Source organism: Rousettus aegyptiacus, unplaced genomic scaffold, assembly GCF_014176215.1.
Source record: "Rousettus aegyptiacus isolate mRouAeg1 unplaced genomic scaffold, mRouAeg1.p scaffold_m13_p_6, whole genome shotgun sequence".
NCBI classification, from domain to species: domain Eukaryota; kingdom Metazoa; phylum Chordata; class Mammalia; order Chiroptera; family Pteropodidae; genus Rousettus; species Rousettus aegyptiacus.
Genome location: NW_023416309.1, coordinates 11,696,592 through 11,719,991, shown reverse-complemented (window position 1 = coordinate 11,719,991; position 23,400 = coordinate 11,696,592). Strand labels below are relative to the sequence as shown.

The 23,400-nt window shown below is 40.4% G+C and overlaps 1 protein-coding gene across 1 annotated transcript in view; it reads left to right on the top strand.

Moving 5' to 3' along the window:
• Positions 1 to 23,400, top strand: part of LRMDA (leucine rich melanocyte differentiation associated) — a 977,871-nt gene that overhangs the window by 543,847 nt on the left and 410,624 nt on the right. The window contains exons 3-5 of the mRNA XM_036222003.1: positions 809 to 935; positions 10,503 to 10,642; positions 19,731 to 19,848. Coding sequence (XP_036077896.1) covers positions 809 to 935; positions 10,503 to 10,642; positions 19,731 to 19,848 — 385 coding nt within the window. The remainder of the gene's footprint in view (positions 1 to 808; positions 936 to 10,502; positions 10,643 to 19,730; positions 19,849 to 23,400) is intronic.

The window sequence follows — 23,400 nt, the reverse complement described above, 5'->3', positions numbered from 1 at the left end:
CTTTCCGTAAATTAAAACAGTAACTTATGCCAGGAGCATTGAAACAAATTCCTCCAATTGCTTCCCTACCCCTATCCCCCCAAGCTCCTGTCCCAAACAAAAACAAAAACAAAAATAAAAAGAAACAGTCCTCTCAGACTGGAGGGATTGTGTGCTTCTGCAGATGCCTTGCTGTTTGGGGCAGCCACAGGGACACTGGGCAGAAGCAAATTAAGTGATTAGTAAAGGAGGAAAAAAATGGGGGGAAAAAAAGTCAAAGGCAGTGAATGGAGAGAAAAGAAGCCTCCCTTGCTGTTTCCTACAACTGTGCGGAGGAGAACCGCTAAGAAATGATACTTGAAGTTATATTTATTATTGTAAGAGGGGTATGATATTTCTGGGCAGGAATGATGGATGACAACTTAAATTTGTGTCCAGGGAATGAAGGTGAACTGTGACAGAGTTATTTATCTTGGGAATGGAGGTTAGGGTCAGCCTAGGCTGGGTGCCTGAAGGCACAAGACATTGACAAATTTATCCTGCAGGCCGTATCTGAAGCCCTTTGTTTTGGATCCTGGCTACTCACTAAGTGACCCTCATCCTTCATGTTGGCAATGCGTGAAGGATGCGGTGAGTGCCAGCGGCCCCTTCTCCCCCGCCGCCCCTACCCCGGCTCCCGCTACTAATTCTTGTCATTCACTTTGCTGACAGGCACCAAGCCCAAACTATTCCCAGTCCTGAAAGGGAAGGTTAAAATATTTATTTCTGCTCATAATGGCCTCCCTGATTTAGTGCAGGATCATTTTTCCTGTTGCCTTTGTCATTGCAGGTCACTGGAAGGACTGAGCGCGTTCGGGAGCCTGGAGGAACTCATCTTGGACAACAATCTGCTCGGGAACGACCTCACGTTGCCAGGGTTACCCAGGCTCCATACCTTAACCCTCAACAAGAACCAAATATCCTTGGCTCTGCCCACTGCCCTCACTCCCCGCCCAGCCCCGCAGTGGTCCCCTCATGCTTGCCAGCTCCCCTCCCTTGCCCCACACAAATACCTGCGAAATGTCAAATGAGTTTTATGTGTCAGCTAAATTAAAGTATGTGAAATACAGTCCATGGGCAGACAAAGCGTTCTGTCTTCTGGCACTCGGGACACTTCAGAGTAATTTATTATAGGTCATTCATAAATGAAATGCACCATTATATCTTCCTGTTGCTCCATTTTAGTGTAGAGATCTAAGTTATGGCTGTGAAGAAATCTTTTTAATAGATAAAAATAGAGAAAGAAAATAATGTCACTGCTGCCACGAAGGCTAAGCCAGGTACTATTTGCTTGGGCTTGTGTGGGAGGGCGACCTCTGGTGGGAAGTAGCGGGTAATGCGGCCAAACAGACGGCCTTCACGGAGATTTCTGGAAGCCTCTGCTACAGGCTTGGGGAACAGTTGTGAGGAGATGGGAGGGACTAAGGTGCATGGTAAGTGTGAAACCCAGGCCTGGCTCTGCTTTTCATGGTGTTTACGGTAGCAGAGTGATGGGATGGTCTCTTAAGTTGGTGAGGACCTAGCCAGCCTGGGATATGACTAAGAGGGGCTAATTGCTCCGGATTCTATTGTGAGGCTGAGAGTGGAATCGGAACCTTTCTGCAGCATATAGCACGTAGTTCTTCCATATTAGAGTTGTGGATCTTCATGCCATCATAATGCCAGCTGGGCAAGGCAGGGAGCTCTTTCAGTATTGTTAACTCATGTATCCTTCACGTCTAGAACAGTGCCTGGCACAGAATTGAGGTTCAATAAATGTGGGATGGATCATTATCAGCTGTTCTTTATTGAGCATTCCTATGGATCAGGCATATGCTGAATAACTTTAAGTGTATTATTTTTCATCCTTAACATTCCCTGTGAGAAGGCTGTAGTCACTCCTTTTACCTAGATGGGTAAGAAGTAAAGTATAGGCCTACAGCCAGACATTTAACAAGATCCTAGGTCCTGAATTCAATTTCAACTGTGGTTGTATCCTAAGTTTTTTCTGTTCTACTGTATTGCTTCAGACTTGAAATCCAATCATCTTGTTTATTGATGGAACTTTTGAGACCTGGAGTGGTTGAATCACTTGGTCACGATCACATGGAAAGTTAGAAACAGAAAAGGGATCAGGGCATTTTTCCCTAGAGTATGTTATAAAACCAGATACATATGTTAAGTTTAACATATATGCATATGTAAGCATTTAAGAATGATTTGCAAAATCATTTATTAGCTGCTGTTTATACTTCGTCATAAGTTTATATTTTATTATATAAAATATGCTATTTATGATTATTATTAATTGGCCTTTAATAGAAGTAGAAGGAAAGGCCTATAAATACATATCAGTCTTTATAATAATGAAATGTCGATGGATTTTTCTCTCCCCAATCCTTTGGTCAGCTAAGTTTCATAAGTCATTGTTTAAAAAATTGTTATAGTCAATATATCTTATGGCTTCCTTGACTATCTTAGGTGATCATTTGGACAATACTCTTAAATCAGTCAGGAACAGAAGAATTATTAAACTAGAAATTGTATGATATGATTCTTCCCTTGGGTCACAATGCTCATATCCTGTGTCCCTCATTGCTGTAGAGTATTAGAGTTCTCGAACATGTGTTCACAAGTTAATTTAATCATGTTTAGCTGTGTGGCCTTGGAACAGTCATCCTACAAGAGCCCGTTTCTCATTTTTAAAGAAAAAAGTTGGACTAGATAATGGTTTTATTCTCAGTATTGCTGTCACCAGAACTTAGCAGGCCTCTTGGCTCTACAGTGTGGAGAAATTGTCTTTAGTTGAGTCTTTTCTCTGTTTCATGCCTTAACTTCTCCTATCAGTAGCAGTAATGCTGAGGGAGTAATGATAATGGCCTGGGAGGGGCTGAAGCAGAAGGCACTGTGCAGCTGTCAAGCTGGCCAGTTCCGTCACTTGTTGTTGTATGGTACTCCATTATCAGCTGGTACAAAAGGTAATAGTTGGCTCTCTCAGGATGTTGCATGACTTCTTTCTCCTCTGGGCTATTGATATGATCATGAAGATTGGCTTACTTTCCCCTTATACTTAACACAGAAATCATAGAATGGAGGGCAGGTAAAAGCAACACTAATTTTTATGTTGTCCTTTTAACCTAATATTCTTTGACTCTACTTTTTCAGGTAACTGACTCTCTTAACCTACTTGTGAAAATACCCCAGGCTCTCTGGCAATTACTGGGTTCCATATTGCTATTGCTACTCCACGAAATGCTTATATTTGAGCTCTATTATTTAGCTTTCTTGCATAATAATTAGCCCCAAAAGTCAGTGGCTTAAAAAGATGTATTTGTTTACAGTACTATGGGTCAGCTCTTTGGGCAGGGCTCAGCTGGCAGTTCTGCTGTCTTGCCTTAGGTCATTCATGCAGCCAGTTATCTGGAGGCTCAGCTGGGGCTACATGGTCTAAGATGGCCTTGCTCATATGTTTGGAGTTGGAACTGGTTATTGGTTGAACTAAATGTCTCTCACTGGCTAGCATAGGTCTCTCTTGAGATCTAAGAGCAAAGCCCTAATGTACAAGTGCTTTTCAAGCCCTCCTGACATGTGTATTGCTGTCCTATGGCCAAAGCAAGTCATATACAAATGTAGAACAAATGTGAGAGGGGACTATATGAGGTGCGAATATACAGAGGAATGACTCATTTTATTAACGGTCTAACACATAGGCCTTGGTATTTTGTCTCAAGATTTTACTTCATATTTATGATAAAGAGAAACCTAGAATCAACTAACTATTGACCTTCAGAAAGGGCAAATATGAACTCTTATAAATCAAATCTTATTTTCAACATACTAGGAAGCTTGCTCTCAGATGGGGTTCCACCTCAATTCTTTTTTGAAGTTTGTTTTGTTTTTAACTTTTTGTTTTTTGGCATAGGTAGAATAGTTATTCACCCCGCCACACACACATTTTATTTCCTTTGCAAATCTAGAGTTTTCCAATTGAGTTTTACTCAGTTAAATGTTTTTGTACAATGCTCTATGTTATAGACCTGAGAACTTGGATTGTGGGTTCTTTTATCTTTCAGCAGGAGGCACTATCACATAGTAGTTAAGAACAATGGGCTTTGAAGCCAGACTTATTGGGCTTGTACCTGGCTCTACCATTTACCGTATAACTTGGACAAGTTATTTAACCTCTCTGTGTTTTGGTTTCTTCTGCAAGATGGGGACAATAATAGTACCCATCCCATAGGTTGTTGTGAGAGTTACTCTAAAAATCTCATGTATATTATTAAGTTATAGTAACATAGTAAGTTCTATATAAGGGTTAGCGTTATTGCTATTATTATTATCCTGGGGCATTATGTGAACTTATTTGATCTCATATTGACCACATTAAAACCAAGTCCAGAGTATAGATTAGAGTACTTCTTCGACTTGTTTAATTTAGTGTTATATCATTCTGTGAGTTGGGTACAATTGGGAACAATTATTTTTATGAAAAAATGAGGAAAGCATGAACTTTTCAAAGTCACAGATAGTCAGTGGAACTCAGTCTAAAACCCAGGCGTGCTAATTTCCAGCCCCAGACTCAAGCCCAAAGTGGAGATGGCAATCACTGCACAAGAAAAGGAACTAAGATGCTGTCAGCGTCCTGTGCCTGGCCCCACAAGGCCCTGCTTTCAGCTGCGGAGAAAGCTCATGAAAGGCATTCCATAGCCCAAACCCAGCATCTGGTAAATTTCTTCCCAGTTCACCACTGCCTCACTTCCTAGCTGCACACCTCCTAGTTGACCTTCCATGTTTGTTCCACCTGTTCTTTGTTCCATGTTCGCTCAGCCCACAGCTTTGGTATCCTATACTAAAGCCTGATCTTCCCAGGTTACCTCTTCATCTCTTGGGTCACAGCTTATCTCATACTTCTTCCTTTGGTTCATTTAGGCTGGCCTGGAGGTGATGGGCCATGTACACCCATGAGCATGTATATACTATCCCGGCTTTTCCCCAGTAGGAGTGTATACTTGGTCATGGTCTCAGTCATATCATATCTGAATACTCAATCCCAAATAAGGGAACAACTGAGATGTCAGGAAAGTATAGATATTTATCCTTTGCACAATCAAACAATTCTCACCCATTTTTCCCCTTTAAGGGATGAGTGGGGGGAGGGTGATAAGCTGACTTAATTTTAAATCACAGTTCATTTCTTCATTTTTTGTCTCCCCGTATGCTTTAGTATATGTGCGCAGAGATAGTATGAATTATAATGCCAACAGGAGGACATGTAATACAGCTGGACTGTGGTAAGGAGACAAGTGTGCTGAGTCAAAAAGCTGGACTAGGGGTCTCAGTCTCTTTATTTATAAATCGGGTAATATACATTTCAGAGTATTTTTTGAAAGATTAAATGGCAATTTATATATATATGTATATATATATGTGTACATGTCTGTGTGTGTATATATATACACATGTGTGTGTATATGTATGTGTGTGTGTGTGTATATATATATATATATATATATATATATATATATATATATAAATTTAACACTTATAGACTTTACAACTTCTTGGTACATTTTACTGTTAGCCAAGACTAGATGATTGAAAAGAATAAGCCCAAATTGGAAATAACTGAGTTACAGAGCAGAGCTGGCTGACAGTACCTTATGATCTCCCACAAAAGCATGTAAGAATTTTCATTTCTTAGTATTTAAGATTCTCCTTTTGTGTTAGGGAATGGCAAGTCATGTATCCCTAGAAATGTCATTTCTTAGGTTCTAGGTTTGAATATAGACACTGTCATTTATATCAGCGTGACCTTTGACCCAGTTTCCTTAATTGTTATTTGGATGTGATAACATTTCTGATGTGTGTGCAAATCAAAATGAGATAATATGTCATGCGGACTGTTTAGTTAGCATTCAAAAATTGGATATTAGGATAAGCTCTGATTGAAATCTTCCCAGTGGTTATAGATGCTGCCCTTTGTCCTGGAGCTGTGCACAGAGGGAGGGTATGTGCCCATTCTCACCTTGGACCTGTGCAACTGGCCATGACACCAGGAGACTCCTGCTCCAAACTTTCAAGGCAAGATGTTTCTTTGATCTTGGGCCCTAGCAGAAAATCTCCTTTGGCAAGCCTAGCCATGACAGCTGGGCTCTGCAATGGCAACTTTCTGTAGACAACACTGAAAAAATTCTAAATGACAAGTACTCTAGAGAAGACTTGATGAAGGAAACCAGGTGTGTGCTGAGAATCCAGCTGGATAGAATTGAAGCTGTGCCAGATAGCTTCAAATAAAAAAAGAAAAATGGAAAAAGGAAAGACAAAAAAAAAACTCTTAGGAGAATCCGGGACAGTGTCTCCACTGCGATGGCCTTGGTCGGTCAGAGACCCCAAATTCCCTCCTCCGATTGCCTCTGGTTAATTTTCTATGCAAGTTGACAAAAAGGAATGTGACAAGTTCTGTCTCAGAGATCACAATCATGCAAGACAGGGCTGTGCTAGTCCTTGCCGACCCAGGAGACCAAGAAACCAATTAAAACTCTCTCTCATGTTTCATCCTCCAGTGGTGGTATCAACATAATGATGAAGTTCTGGTCTAGGGAGTCCATGAAGTAGGTGCTAGTGATTCCTGCCTGGTGTGGATTTGGGGGAGACCACCCAGCTCACCCTAATTGATCATTTAGCAGGTAGTTGAAAGGCTTAGGAAGATAGAATAGCTTCTGCCACAGTACCCTAAATGAGGCAGACTACAAGGCTACAGAAATCCAGAATTTCTTGGATTCATTGACACAGGATGTCTGAAGCTTCTTGAAGCCTGCAGACCCTTTGCCCAAGAAATGATCAGGACATTCAAATGAATCTACATCTCTATGGCCTTATGCTCAGGGGCAGATGCAGATTTTGTGGAGTAAGAAACTGACATAATTTGAGGAGGCCCTCTTAAAGGCAAAGACTACATAAATGTGTATGTAAAATTAGGTACGAAGATGAATGCTTACTTGGAACAAAAATATATGGAAGAAGATTAAAATTTTTTTAAGTTGAAAAATACCACATATTAAAATATTTAGAAAATTAATCTTTTTATATTAGACATGCCTGTATAAAAACTTCTTCCCTAATTTTTCCTGTAATTTTCCCTAAAACTTTATTATATAATTAACTTTTATAATATTTTCTATAGAGAGAATAAAATATAATTCTATCTAATTGAAAATTGATTTTTACTTTAAATAGTTTAGGGATTTTTTTCAGTTTCATCACTCATTATTGGTAAGTTCACTATTAAATTATTGATTAAATTTTTAGAATTATTAAATATTGAAGAGACTTTTACACATTTCTTTCATATATGAGCTATAAGATTTTTGGACATTTAAAGTTATTTGTTGTTCCTGTATGTGTATACACGCAGCAACTTGTTCTTAAATGTTCTTTGAATTGATAAACTCAACCATTTTATCATCAGTTATATGTTGTCCTCACATATTGTTTCAGCATAATAGGTGATAGTAATATTACTGGAAGCCATTTCTACTGGTACTGTTGTAATAACTAGACACAGAAATGACTACAAACCACACAAATATATCCCCCTGAATCCTAATTAAATGCTACTTTTTCACAAGTTCCTCTTAGCCAGGTCTCTAGCATTTCATAACCATTCCATGTCATCCAACTCAGAGGGAAATATGATGGAAAATGTCCTAGTGAAGAAATACAGAGATCTTAACCAACTGTGAGTTAAATAACCTACTTTTGCAAATTTTACAAAAATTTGTGACTATGTGACTCTGTTACTAGAGCCTTTCTCAGGGCCCTGGAAGTGACCCATACAGGCAAGGAGCCCTCACATACAAGCTTTATTAGCTTTGTGGTAAATTTACATATGAAGATTTACTCAGATTTCCTGGATGGTGACATGCTAGGCTTCACATCACTAGTCACTAAATGTTAAGAAATGACTGGGAGTTCAGTCCAGCTCAGTTGCCCAGTGTTTTTTCAGCTTGAAAATCTTGCCAAAAATAGGTGAAGGTTTAAGGAGTTTGTCCCTAACAAAGAAGTAAGTTTTGGTTGGACTTTCTATCCATAGCAGAAAGAGCTTCCCCTAGGTTCTGTAGGGCCATCGTCTGTATTAAGTAATTTGAATTACCCCAAATCAATACGTCAGCACCATTTTGATAGCCTTTTCTCTTGCCATCTCACAAAAGAAACACTGTGCTGGCCAGCAAGAGTGATCATCTGGCCCTATAATTAGAGCCTGGCCTTGAAGTTTCAGTACAACCTGATAGGCGTGAGTGCTAGTGCTCCTTGTAGCACTTGATGGGTCCCATGTGTCAGGTAGTAGACTGGAGCAAACCCTGACTGGGAGAAATGAGGACTGGGACTGAGTCCCAGCATAGATTACTCCACCTGGATGACACTGTTGGCCCCCAAGGTGCCTCTGTCAGGGTCTAAAGGCAGCACTAGTAGAGAGAGTAGTGGCAGGCTCTTCTTCTTCTTTTTTTTAATGTGGCAGTGACTGTGAAGCATGCAAAGGTAGAACCTGCTGGAAAAGCCACATTCTCCCTGAAATTATTCACTGTCATTTTAATTGGTTTTATTTAAATGATTTTCTTAAAGACTGTGATAATTGAACTTCAATTTAAAAGGTAGTAAGTGTGTTTTCTTCAGTGATGAAATACATCAATGTTTTGACTCCTGGCCACTCAGTCCCTGAATTTCTAACCTTACCTCCTTGCTGAGACCTTCTTTCTCTAATCCATGAGACCCCATTCTCATCATCCTTATTGCAGTGGTTGTTTGTGGTCATTCTTGCATATTATTTGTTAAAGGTTTGAAGGATTGATAATTACAGTGTTCACTGTCTTGTCTTTGTTTGGGAAATGGGAATGATGTTGGCAAATCGAAACCATAGTGAATGTGTGTGCTTGGAACCTCCTTTATTTTTCCCTTCTTTCTTGTGCTCTCCCTCTTGTTGTCTCTGTCTTGCTCCGTCCAGAGTGTTGTGCTTGTTCCTGCATATAATGGTGGCAGAACATGTGTATTAAGAATTCTTGAAGGAATTTGCTTTACGGAATATAAGATTTAAGGAAGATGCCTGAGCTCCAGCTATCTGAAGAGTCATCATGTGGAAGAAAAGGATGATTTATTTTTTTTGTGACCCCAAGCAGTGACACTGGGCCAGTGGTTAGAGATAGAATGAGCTACCCCTTGGAAAGTTGTTAGGAACTGTATTCAGACATTGGTTGGATTTGGAGTTCATTCTTCTCTGATAAGTTGCAATGAAGTACAAGAAAATCTAGCTTATATCCCATGGTTAGGTAACACCATGACAGAGTAAGGGCAGCCTTTTTAAATTATTTATTTATTTTTTATTTTTACCTTTCCTAGGTTCAAGTGTACTTTACTCTTGGAAACTGTACCCCGAGTCTTTAACTCATGTGGATCTGCCTTGTCCCCTGTATCTTTAGCACCTCTATACTCTTCTTTTATTCCCTATCGAGGACCCCATTTGTCTGCTGACACTACTCTAATCTATAGGTTCCTAGTAGTCATGGCCTCTGTTCTGTCCTTTCAAAACATCACCTTGCCTAGGGCTCTGCTCATCTGTATGTGACTCAAGCCAGGAGATTATGTATGGACTAGTCCTTCCCAGTACCTGTGATTCCCTGAATCTATCATTCTTGCTTTATTTTGCTTGGGGGATGAAGGGAGTCTCACTGTTTACCTAGAATAGAAGTGGATCCCACTATGGGTATGGAACATGGAATAATTTCACCACCATTTCCTTCTTCGGTCATTTCTGCTTTTTCCTTCATAGAATATTAGATTAACATCAGATTCTCAGGAAATGCATTTGACGACCTACCTGGCTTGACTGTCCTAATTTACTCTGCTTGTCTTCTCCTAGCTTTGTTCTCCTTTCTTCCTAATACAATACTTTCTTGACACCAGTGAAGCCACTGAGCAATACCTAGCTCCATCACAGGCTCTAAGATATAAGAGGATGACCAATCCGTGTTTGTGTTAATGCCATTTCTGTATGTTTTACAGATAAATAAACCCTCAAAGGAGATATGATGTATTTATAATGAAGCCTTTGGAAATAATGTTTTTCTTTTATTACTAGAAAAAAAAATCAGTTTTATTGATAAAATACTTAACAAATTAAGTTTTGCTTATTGTAAAATATTTTACTACATGGACTCTACCCTTCATCATTAAAAAACAAAATTAAACAAACCAAAACAAAACAAACCAGAAGTATAAATGAAAGAAAAATGTGATAAAACAATTAAATTTATTAATTCTCTCTCAAGTGATCTGAACTTAGCCCTACCTAGCCTGAGAAAAGCTGGTTTTGTATCCAACAGTAGAAGTGAAAAGCCAGGCATGTCAGAGATCCTGGAGTCATCAGCTGCTAGTCTTTTCCCATCAGTTATGGTCTATTCTCCTTGCTAAGCCTGTTCTCTTCCTGGACTAAGATCCTTAACCTGTGTCACATCACTGACTTGGAGTGTCTGCTCGATCACCTGGCAGAAGTGACACCAGCTCTGGAGTATCTCAGCCTGCTGGGTAATGTGGCATGTCCCAATGAACTAGTCAGCTTGGAAAAGGATGAGGAAGACTACAAGAGATACAGGTGAGTATCCAACAGTTTGAGCATGGTAAAAGAAGAGAAAAGTAGCATTTTTGAGGGGATAATATACTATTTGGTGTATATTAGATGTTCGGTAAATGTCAGTGGACTCCTCATGATTATGTTAAACCTTCACCTTTGGATAACCTATAGCCATTGTCTCCCTTTGTTGACATCACTGGAGCCAAGAAACACAAAAAGTGTTTGAGTGGTCTAGGTCAGGGGTTGACACTTTTTTGTAAAGGGCTAGGTAGTATTTTTGGCTTTGTCAATCATATGGTCATATGTTGTAACTATTCAACTCTGCTGTTACTGTGCAGAAGTAGCCATAAATAATTTGTAAATGGACAGGCATAGCTATATTCCAATAAAAAATTATTTAAACAGGCAGCAGGCCAGATTTGACCCAAGGGTTATATTTTGTTGACCCCTGCTCTTCCTGTGGTCTGCCTCAGAGTCACTGGTTAGAGAGAAAGCACTTCCCACCAAAATTTAGGGAGCTTATATATGGTCCCAAGAGGAAGTCCCACAAGCCCATAACTTTGTTCCAAAAAGCTGTACCTTAGTGTCTACCAAGCATGTGCTTTGATGGGCTCCAAGTAGAAATGCTTTTCTTCTCTCCACTTCTAAACTGTTTGCTTTGAAACACCTGATCCAAATTCATGTCTATTAGGGAGTCTTCTTATCTTACTCATTTTACTAAATTCATTTTATTTTCCGTCTTCATTCTGGATTCTGTATGCTCTTTTGGTAAATGTTTTTAATCTTTTCATATGTGTCGCCTCTCTGTCCATTATGATATATGCTCATTAATGAATCAACTTGAGAAGGAGAAAGTGAGGAAACGAGGAAATACAAGGCATGTAAGGCTACTGGAAAATAAATTTGGAGGAATTGAGGAAGGAGGATAATGGTTTGAGAGAAGGAATTTGTTCTGTCGAGACACATAAAAATCTGTGGTAACCCAAGAAAGGATATAGTTGCGAGCATTCATTTTTTGTATAAATGCAAACATGTAAGAAATACTGAAGGTCGATGAGTTATGTATATTTAAAAAGACATACACACATATGTATATATAAGTTAGGCTACATCAGGAATTCAGTTATATTTTTTTTTACTAGGAAGAATTTTATACCTTCAACTTCATCTTCTAGGTTACTTGATTAATTTTACAGGACTCTTAGACTGCTTTTAAACCATCTTAGAATAAAGCTCTAACCGTATTTTTAAAAATGTATTAAATCTTTCTCTATCATGAATATTTTCATCTGGAATGTGATACTATCTATTTGAATATGAGTTCTATTAGGAGAAATATGGTTAATGTTCAGCAGGTGAATAATTACAAATTCCTAAATCAAATCTTTAAGTTGCTTAATCATAGAACTTAATTTGCTTCATCTTCACTCTTATTAACTTTCCAGCATTTAACAGCTTAATTTTAGGTATGAAGAGATGGCTTAAAGCATATTTTATCTTCTTGCAGCAACTTATTTATAAGATATGTCTTGAAAAGATCAAGCAAGTTCAAGAAAGTTTTCTGAATCAACATTTTTAGTAAACCAAGTATTGTTTGAGACATTCTCATTGTTTTCTGACTTTTTTTTTAATTTCTGTGTTTAATTCTTTAAAATAGCCCAACAAATTTTATATATGTGTGATGTGTGTATATATGTATGTGTGTTTATGCATATACATCTACATACATGTTTATTCATTCATGATTCTGTATGGGGATCGAACTGTAGGAAAATTTTTTTTTTCTAGATTGAGAGAAGTAGAGGGAGGAAAGTTTCCACTTCTATCTTATTTTATTCAGTCTTAAATAGAAAGAGGGCTTTATGAGGTCATAAAAGGAAAAGTTAATTCTATGCTATTGTGATTGGTCACATTAGCAAAAATATTAAGACCCAAGGTATAAGGGTTCAATTCAGATGACCTGATATGGAGACCAGTTTGCCAGTGGGACCTTTAAAATGGGAGGACAGTCTACATCAGTGTCCCTTAAACAAGGCTATACTTCTGAATCATCCAAGGTGTTTTGATTCATTTAGTGGTAAATGCAACAAAATAGTCAATAGATGATTCTGATGCTCAATTAAGTACTGGACTACATAGTATTGAAAATCCCTGTTGGCACTAATATTTCGAGAGCTTCTGCTCCCAAGCTGTTATAGTTCTTTCTTTACCATCTCATACTATTTTATGTATTTTTATCTTATTTACTTCTCTTGCTACTTCAGGTATTTCACCATACAGAGAATAGCTTTCAGTAGGCAAGGACTGTATCTTCTTGCCCTTTGAAGCTTCATTAATACCTTAAGTAGTGCTGGCCATGGAATAGGGCTTTGGTAACTTTGCTGGAGCCTGCTTTAAATTACCTTTTCTTTCAGGAGCTCAGTACTTCCAGAGAGATGCAGGGCCCTTTGGGCACCTCAGAACGCCCACTGCCTATTTGAAATCAGACCTGTTTGGATGTCAACAAATGCAGTAACAAACAAGAGACTGTCCTTCAGATTCAATCCAAGTGCTGGTTATTGGGACATGATTCTTCAGGGAGGGCTTGATTCTAGAGGAGTGTTCCATCTCACAGGCTGGCCTGGGCACCCTCCAAGCCTGTGCTCCCCACTCTAGATCTGTTTCCCTGGGAGGTATTGAAAGATGAGGTGGGAAAGACTGTTTGTTAGTTGCACATATGGCAAAATTGCCACAAGGAGGTGGATTCTAGAGGCTGCACACAACCGAAATCATATCTAGTCAAAATTGTCATGGGAAATCCAGCAGTCACCCACCACAGTGGCAAGATGTTTGCACTCGGAGAGAAATGGGAACTGAGGACAGTGGTGAGAACAGTTAACATGTGCCCATCCAGTTATACATTCACTATGTAGCATCTGATCATTGAGTGAAATGGTAGGTTATTCTCTAGTAATTCTAAACTTTTGTTCATTTTACTTTTTATTTCTGTTTTGACAAGCTATCTTATACTTGCATTTGGATGAGATAAACGTGTATATGAATCAATTCTATTCTGTGGTTTGTTCATCCTGGAGTTTGGGGTTCATTTGAACCTGAGAAATTTTAGGATTTCATAAGACTTTTGAACCTAGAGGTCCTGTGACATTAGGGTTTCTACAAAGCAATGCAGCCACCCCCCCCCCCTTTTAGCCAACTATTTTCCTGTCTCTTCATGCACAAAGCATGAGATCTGCCTGTCTCATAGCTGTTACCCAGAGCATAATACTAGGGCCTCTATGTAAATTTATGTGACATTCTCACTAGAAAATTGCTTAAAAAATGAATGATATTTCTATGGTTTACTGTTTTTCACTTTAAGTACGTTTGCTGACAATATGCCTTCTATTAATCATTTAAGCAATGGTAGGAGCCTTAAAGAAGTGTATTCAGAAGCAAGAACCCATGGTTCATTTAGTGCTGTCTAAAAAAATTTCTTATTGATTGGCATCCTCTGTGGTTATGTGATGTAATATTTATAATATGTCACCCAGCCATACATCAAAACCAGTATGTCTGTTGTTTCGTTTCCATGGGAGATGTTGATTTCAGAGAGGTCTGCCCAGTTTTACGTCACATTGTGGCCAACCACTGGACCAGAAATAGGAAGTGACTAGATTTATGGAGTTATTGGAAATGGCTTCACAGATGCCTAGGTATCTGCAGATTCCTTCCTCCCCTCCTCGCCACATCACCACTTGTCCTTCCTCACTTACCCCCCATGCACCTAGATTTTCTTGGCACATATCTCCACAGTTAAACAGGCTCATTAAATCTGTATGTGAACATGAACATACTACCAAGCTGTTGAGCAGTGCTCTGGTCCTGCTGGGGCAGGAGCAAAACCATGCCTGGAGGTTCTCTCTACCATTTGTCATAGATCATGACTGAGAAATGTCCATTGCCATGTTATTATAGGAGCTTAAACCTGCCCATACTTTGCTGTGTATATACACTGCGCTGCTATTTTGGGATGAATGTTGAATGGAGGTGAATGTGCTAACTAGCAGCCTTTGGGATTTGAGCAGGAAGAGTGTGGGTGAGGCAGAGCTTTGCCTGGGAGACCACCAGCATTCTAAGCAACCACCTGGGTCCTCCTCTGGACTTCAACACTGGCCAAAAAAATGAATCAAGGTTGGGAAACTTGGGTGCCCAGAATGGCCTATTTCTTGTCTTCCTTTGCGATTATTTTCTTTCTTCTTACTGTAGGAAAAAAAAGTGAAGGTCAACAGTACACAAGTGCTGGATATCAGTTGTCAAATAAAGAGTTGGTCTCATGGTCTCTTAGCTCTACTTTTGTCACTAAACCCTTGTCATTCATTCTTTACTGCCACTGCAATCTTTGCTTGGCCTCTCTTTCCTTCCTCTTCTCCAATAGGCCCCTCTGTATGCCTCACAACTTTAAATTATTTAAAACATGACACCATTTATTTCTTTGTTCCCTCTATGGGAACAGCCCTGGGGCCTGCCCAGTGTCTGTAGCACTCAGCCAAAGGGAAGGAGGGAGGGACCCTCCGCCGTCTGTTGGCCATCCTGGGCTACCACCATTTCCCAGCCCAATAGGAGCTGTAAAACTTGTGGCTTACATAACCCAGCTAGCATTCTCCAGCTAATCTACAGTCTGGGCTTTGAAGATCACAAGAAAGCAAAGGTCACGACCCAGAGATCAAAGTGACAGAAGCCCACAGAGTAATTGCCGGTTACCCTCTGTAGAGGGCCTTGGTCTGTCCTGTGGGTGTATTGTTTGCACAGAGACATCAAACATACTGCCGGTCAACTGTGAGGAAAATCAGCTGGCCTTTGCCAGTTGTCAGGCATTCATTAATGCTGTAGGTGAGCTCACCTCAGCTCATTAGAGTGAAATCATTGTCATCTCTCTGAGCATCTGGAGTTATTTCACTCACAGTGTTTGTTCATTACTCTTTGGTCTTTATTGACTTTTTTTCATATAGTCTTCTTTTACCTGGAGGTTGTGAGGGGGTGGTATTATAAGGAAATTGGAGTAATAAGAAAGGAAGATATGTATGTATTTTTTATAAATTAACTTTGAGACACACAGACTTCAAGCAAACTAAAGCTTAACAAAAAAAGGCTTAGGCGTCATTTAGTCCTTTCCCTTCATTGCACAGATGGAGAAACTGACGCTTGAGAGGGTGATAGAAACAAAACCAAAATTGCACTGCAAGATGAATGCAGAGTCTGGGCTCTTTCCCGTGCCCTGTTAGTCTTCAAGTCTTTTGTTATGAAGTCCTTCCCTCTTTTTAAATTTTCTTCCCCATGCTTTAAAGCTTTATCTCTTCAATAAACTGCATTTAAGCCATTGCTAACTTTTAAAAGTAAGTCAGATATATTTAACTGTTGATCAGTGCTCTTAATGAGCATAAGGTAACTTGTGTTACCAAACAGGGTTGATGTCATCCAATCAAAAGCAAAGAAGCTTGATATTTTGTTGGCTCGTTCACTCTATTGTGTTAATCTTTGTGAAAGATTGAGAACAGTTCATGGGTCACTGTTGCTTTCTTCAGGGGCCCCCAGTAGAGTATCAATAGCTTGCACCATCTCTCCGTATCTCCCATGTATGGGAGCAAGCGGGCAGCAAGAACTAATACAAAAAAGCATAGACTGCCATAAATGGAAGGAAGTAAAAAACGCTCCAGTGATCCCACTTCCAGTTCCCTCAGAATCTAGAAATTTAGTATTTCTTGAGTAGTCTCCTAAGAGAAAGAAACATGGCAGCCAACCCTAGGAGCAGACAATGGAGATCCATCTTGGCGCTTCTGTGTCGTGCAGTGTTACAGGCAAGCAGCCAGTTCCCCTCAGGTAGCAGTTGTGGGCAGGAGGGAAGAACATTCTCCTCCTCCTTTGAAGTCTAGGTGAAAAATGCCACAGTTTCAGGATTTGGGCAGAGGAAATTGATTTTGGATCAAAACAAACAAACAAAAAGCCTTTCTGCTGTGACTATTCTCCCCCTACCAGTTTTAGATGTCTTCTTAAAAGAGTTCTTTAAGAAAAGGGAGCATTCTATATGAAGAGAGAACCTGAAAAGCTGTGTGTGTGGGTCTCACCTTTAGAGAATCTGCTTTCAGACAGAGACAAATAGGTCTTTAAACATCTTCCCAGGATCCCTGATCTCCTCTTCATAACCTCACCATCCATGTCACAGCCGAGAGTGCCCCTGACTTCTCCCCGTTAGCCCTGGGACTATTTTTGCCCAGCCACAGTGGGAAGGTCAGGAAAATTGGAGTTGCCCTCTGGAGCTAGGGATGGGAGACTTAGAACTTAGATGGATCTCTTTTCATTAAGCAGTGTCCTGGCTTAACAAGCAGTTTTATAAATCTGAAGCTGTCTCCGGATGTCACAGGATTTATAGACGGGGGTTTCTGCCATAAAGTGGTTTATGATGGCTGCCTTCTGTGTTATTAGTAGCTGTCTCTTCCTTCAGCCATTGCTGTTTGATAATAGCCTTAAAACACCCAGAATTACTTACCTGCAAGCCCCATTCCCGATAGCCCCTGTTGACAGTCTGAATAAGTTTACTGCCCTTTTGTTGTACTTTACCTTCAAAACAAACTGATTGAACCATCAATAGCTCGTAGAAGCTGACAGAGGCATGTCATGTGGACTAGCCCTTGTGATTGCAGGTTATCTGGGGGAGTTAACCTTCCTGCATTGTTAACTGAAATGTTTTATGTACTATGCAACTTTAGGATACGGCTGTGATAACCTCAGTAACTAAGTAATACATCATGGTAAAGCGATTTTTGTGCAACAAATAACCTTGGATTAAATTTACAAGGGTTGAATTGATATTATAAAAGCCTTCGTCTTGTGGCTTTGGGAATCCTCTCTTGTATTTTTATGGCAAGCTTGTATTATACGCAGGATTGAAGCTGCAGCTTTTGACACCCTGACATGACCTAGAACAAAGGAAATAGATCTTCTGAGACTGGGATGGGACAGGCAGGCAGAAAGCCCATGGACTTATCACTTGGCATTAATGTTTAGAGCCAGTTCCAAACCACGAAGGGGCAGGAAGATCTGGTATGTGTGCCTGTGGTCTGAGCACTGTGTACAAGGCAGGGCAGACCATTAGCAGAATTGAGGAGAATCTTCGCTGCCTTATCAACCTCATCATTCCCGAACTACTGTTTCTTGTGATATTATTTTCACTTGGACAGTGGTTCTCAGAAGGACCAAAAGCATCAGCCTCACTTAGGAACTTATTAGAAATGTAAATTACAGTCCCTGCTCTAGATCAGAAACTCTGGTGATGGGCCCTGTACCTATGTTTCAACAAGCCCTCCAGGGGATGTTGATGCCCACTCAAGTTTGAGAATCACTGCACTAGTATATAAGCTCTTGAGAGCAGGGTCCTTGTTTGTTCTGTGCATCACCTTATCCTCAGCACCTGGCACAGTTCCTTGCAGGTGGTAGCTGCTCAATAATTATTTCTTGGATGAGTGAATATACAAGTGAAAGAAGACATCTCTAAGGGAGGGACTTCTGACCCTGGGCTGAGTCTCAGGACCGACGACTTGGGGCAAGCTTTCCTAGTGTCCCTGAGATCTCTCTAAGCAGCAACTCCCTGGAAACCCCAGGCTGACTGTCAGGATGGGAGTCAAGTCACCCCTAGTTTCAGGGTGACTGGCAGCTTATTTCATGGGCTGTTTCTTTGATTGTATAAGAAGAGTGCTCTGAAAAACAGCAGCTCTTTGTCATCTAAAATTTTTAACTAGCTTAAAAGCCAGCACCTCTCTCTCTCTCTCCTTTGATTTCAGGGCTGTGATCCAAAGTGGGGCAAAATGACAATGTGCTGTCTGTTGTCATCGTGGTTCCTGCCAGCCCTGTGAAGACATCTTTCATTTCATTATTAAACATTGGCTGATTTTCTAATACTGATGTTTTCTTCACCTGAATATTCATCTTTTCCCACCCTACACTTAGTGGGTGTCTTTACTCCTTTGAGCGTCACTCCTGACATATTGTTTCCATCTGTACTTGTCTTTATTTGAAAGAATCTGTTGTCATCAAGACTTTGCTGCTACAAGCAGAAGATGGAAGTTTTCTCTGACATTAACTGAGGCTAGTGGGAGATCTATTGGAGGACAGAAAGGTCATTTGAGCTTCTTGTGGAATTTTTCTGATTTGCGGGTAGGGTTAAGGAGCATTTGGAGGGGAAAGGAGAGGCTCTGGAAGAAGTAGGAAATACTGTAATAAGGCCGGGGAAGAAGCAAGAAGTAGAGAGTCATTATTTCCAGCACTTCAGGTGTTGGGGGTCACAGTGCTGGGGAGGAAAAATATACCTCCAAAGAATTTTAGAGTATTTTGACTTTAGAAATGAATAATATAAAGTTCATAACTAGGTGCCTCCGAGTTGTCATCTCTGGTGTTCGAACGATCAGCTAAATCTTTAACCTGGACAAGCATATGGAGGTCGGTTTGTGATGTGAGATGACCTTATGAATGTGAGAGCTGGCCCTGGAACCCAAGGGTCCACTGAAAAGACAGGCATACTGCTTATCCCAAGTAACATTAGCACGAAGGAAAAATTAAGTGCTTGGGTTTGCTTTAGGATTTGGTCCCTGGAAGCCTGCTTGAGAATTCCGGTTTCTGTTCATCTTCCTTCAGCCATTAGGTTTTAGCCATTTGATGAGTAACATTAGGTCTCTTTCTCTGTGCTCCCAAAATTTCTGTATAACCTCAATCTTAGCACATAGCTATGCTGATTTCTAATTTCTTTGTGCAAGTCTGTCATCTCCATTACACTGAAACCCCTTTAAATATAGAGACCATGTTGTAATCACCTCTGTATACCTAGGGGCTGGCACATAGTAGATGCTCAAGGAATGTTCATGTTACAGAAATGAACTGGTATTTTACTGAGTGAATTCTAATTCTACTTTCCAAGATAGCATGAGGGTGAACAGCACAAAAATTGTTCCTGCCTTCAAGAAGCTTATAGTTTAGGCAAAGACATCAATCTAACTAAATTCCTGAATATCAGACGAATTGCATGGATCTTTGAGGTGGTCACCCTAACATTCCTAAATGGTTTCTGCCTATTCTCTCCCAGATGCTTTGTTCTGCACAAGCTGCCCAACTTAAAGTTTTTGGATGCCCAGAAAGTGACCAGACAAGAACGAGAGGAAGCTTTGGTCAGAGGGGCATTCATGAAGGTGATAAAGCCCAAGGTAAGCTGCCTTTTCTGTGGTCTCACCTCGTTGGTTACTCTCTGAGCATGGCGGATGTCCTCCTATGCGTTTAGAATTCAGGAGGGCTCTCGCCCTAAGGCTTCATCCATGGACATACTGTGAGCCAAACAAGAAGCAGGACTGGGTATAAATTGGGTCTTCCTATAATCCAGTCGATGGGTTAGAGGTGGCTCTTTTACCAATAAAACAGCATACCATGTGCAGCCCGATGGTGATGTTCCTGGGGTGGATTTTAGGCATTTTCTTGAAGATGGTTCATTTATAAGATGGGGCCTCTGCAGGTCTGGAGCTGAGAAAGAAGAAAGAGGAAAGTGTTGAGCATTTACTACTTCTCAGGTGGGTAGTGTTCCTCTAGTGCTTCAGAGGAGACCCTTCTTTCTTGCACCTGAAGGGGAGCCAAGGGAGAGAGATGTTCTTTGGTCAAAAGCTCTCAGAGATATTGTTAGTAGGAAGGCAACTTTATGGGACAATGTGACCTGGGACAGGTGTGTGTTCTCTCCATGTAACTCTGTAGAATTCATGGGAACGATGTTTACTGACCTTTCCTGTACCAGCCAAGTCTGTGTTGAGGCTGTAGAGGTGACCATGGTATCATCTTAATGACAGCATTGGTGAGGTAGGCGAGATCTAGCTTTGGGTCTTGGATTCAGACACAAGGAAACTTTTAAGGACATGGACAACTATCTTATCAGGAGGAATTTGGGTCCTTCAGTGAAGCCAGAGGCTGGGGAATGAACTTGATGACCCTTGGTGAACCCTTGGAGGTCCATCACTGCTCTGGGGTTCTGTGGAGCCACATTTCTTGTGGGATCCTAGCTTATGTGTTAAAAACACTGGCCCCCAAATCCTAGAGGCCTAGTTTGTCCTCACTTGTTGGCTTAGAGTGTTCTGCACATACATTGGAAATGATTAAGAAAGAAAGAGAAAAAACCAAACAGAACCAAAGCAGAAAAAGGAAACCTCTTCCATCAAGTTGCTCAGCTGGCAGCAGACCTCAGGCCACTTTATTTCCCTCAATCCATGAGGTACAACTTATTTTCCATTATGCTGAATACAATTGCTAACAGTTGTGGAAATATGTGATATGGAGGGTATAATGCTGGCAGATAAATGCATTGTTACCTGTTTCAGCACGTGGGAAATTAATCGAGTGATTTGTTTCATAGCTATTAAAGTGTTAACAGTTTTCTTTATTGAGGCAGATTTGACGTATTGCTCATGACTGCCTTTAGTTATTTCAGCTTTTGTAATTTTGTCCAAATGGAATAATTTCTTTCTCGGCCTCCTTTTTTCTTTTTTTCTTTTTTTTTTCTTTCTTTTTTTTTTTTTTAAAAAAAAGATGCCAGAGAAAGCCATATCACCAAACCAAACAAAGCATAACAAATGAACTGTTTATAATATCTCAGGTTCCTGCCATTGTACATTTCTCATCTTCATGTATATAGGCATTTTACTAGATCAATATTTCAACTGCTGTTATTGTCTTTGACATGGGGAGTTCTACATTGTCACAGGAAATCTGAAGGTGTACTAAATACCGTATTTGGGTGGAGTGCTCTATATGTGTCCACCACTGTTCTAAGTTTCTTTGGATATAGATTTATGACTCCTCACATGACCCTATAATATAGAAGGATGAAGTAGCTCAGGCCTAAAGATGTTAATTGGGGCTGCCTAAGTCACCAGGCTAGTAATTGCTGGAGCTTTACCTGTTTTTCTGATCACTGAGCCCACATTCTTCCACTCTGATTTCTTAACCTTGGATGAGTGAGCTAAACATTTTCCCCATGCATCTCTGTTCAAACAAAGCCTCATAGGAAGGCCTCACCGAAGAAAACAGGTGAAAGCAGGACTGTTCTTTTGAAGTAGAGACGGCGGTGGCAGTGGGGGATGGTGGTAGTAGGGAAAACTGAAATCCTCACCTGTCTTTGAAAGCAAATGGGAATGACTCCTTAAAATCTGGTAATAGCTAGTTTTCTGAGTCATTAGCAACTTAAGCAGAAATGTTCTTCAAAGCTCTAAATTAAATTCTAATCAATTATAGTATTAGCACATGTTTCTGTGATTGACTAACATCTTTACTAACTGTAGAAAGCTTGAAAATATCCATTAATTATTTGAGAACAGGCAGAAGTACTCTGACAAAGCATGGGGACCTTCAGTTGTTATCTTTGTGTAGAATGACATGATTTCCAAACCAGGGACTTCAGAAAACACCTGGCCTGTGATCTCATTTTATGGGTGAAAGAACTGGAAGAGAATGTAGTTTCCTTAGGCCCCCATAGTCTCATGGATACAGACTCACACCAGAACCCAGAGGCTTCCAGTTAAGTGTTCTATTTATGCCATGAGCCTTCAAGTGAACCAGAGAATTTCTCTGTGTTCCTGGTTTCATATCAAACTGTATGCTTCTCTTGAATGGCAGGCAATTTCCTTTTGTCTGTTTTCAGAGATATGCACTGGTACTTTTCTTGCAGATAGAGGCCAAATGAGCTCCTTGCTGAATTAATAAATTGATGTTAAAAAGGCTGGTTCTTGCCTGCTCACAGTATATACAGACATATGTTTGTTCCTATGCAGGTGTGTATATATGCTTTCCATCTCTGTGTATATATACATATGTATGTTCTGGGAGGTATGTGTATGCCTGGATTCAGCTCCTAAGTAGAGAGCAATTTCCTCCCCGTGAATTGCCGATGCTGTGCTGAGCACACTGTGTGAAGACCTATTTTTCATAACAGCATCAGAATCTCAAGTTGGCTTCTGTCCTTTCTGAGGCAGCGGCCTGTTGTGCTTATTCAGCAGAAGGCTCTGATGGATGATCAAGGGGGCTGTGATTTGGGGAGCTGTTTTCATTTTATTCTTGACATAAAGTATTTGGGAGAATGGAAAAATGCCTCTCCAATCACAGCCCTTGCCTTGGAGGTAGGGAACGGGCAGTGTGGGTGTTCTCAGCTGACGCAAATGCAGAATCATCCAGGAGCTAATAAACCCCCTGAGTCACAGAGGTTTGATTTGGTACCTAGCAGGCCTTGGCACTTGAGTGCAAGTTCTCTCTCGCTTTCTCTCATGATGACACAGTTCTCTTTCAATGCCGCCTTTTGGCCTTTGTTGTTTCAAAGCTGCCTTCTCTCTGAGCTCTGATTATTCTACAGAAAGATGCTGTCATTCATTAGGGAGAGGTAGCTAATGCTACAATGGCCTCTTCTAGATGTGTGTGTCTGTATTTGTGTTTGTAAGTTGTTAGTTAATGGACTTACAACAGCTATGCTTTGCTCATTCTCCAGAATTTAAAAAAAAATAGATATCTTTGTCAAATATTAGATATCGAGTTGTGCCATTGTTAATGCAGAGCACCAAGCTGGATGCAGAGAATGCTGAGGCCCCCAGAGTAAAGCTTCTGTAATGACCACACCATGACCCCCCTTGCTGCACTGGGAAACATAGATCAAAGCTGTGCAGAGGCCTGTCCAGGAGGGCGTGTGTGGCCGACACGCCAGTCCTGCACATCAGAGAGACAGTTCAAGAATC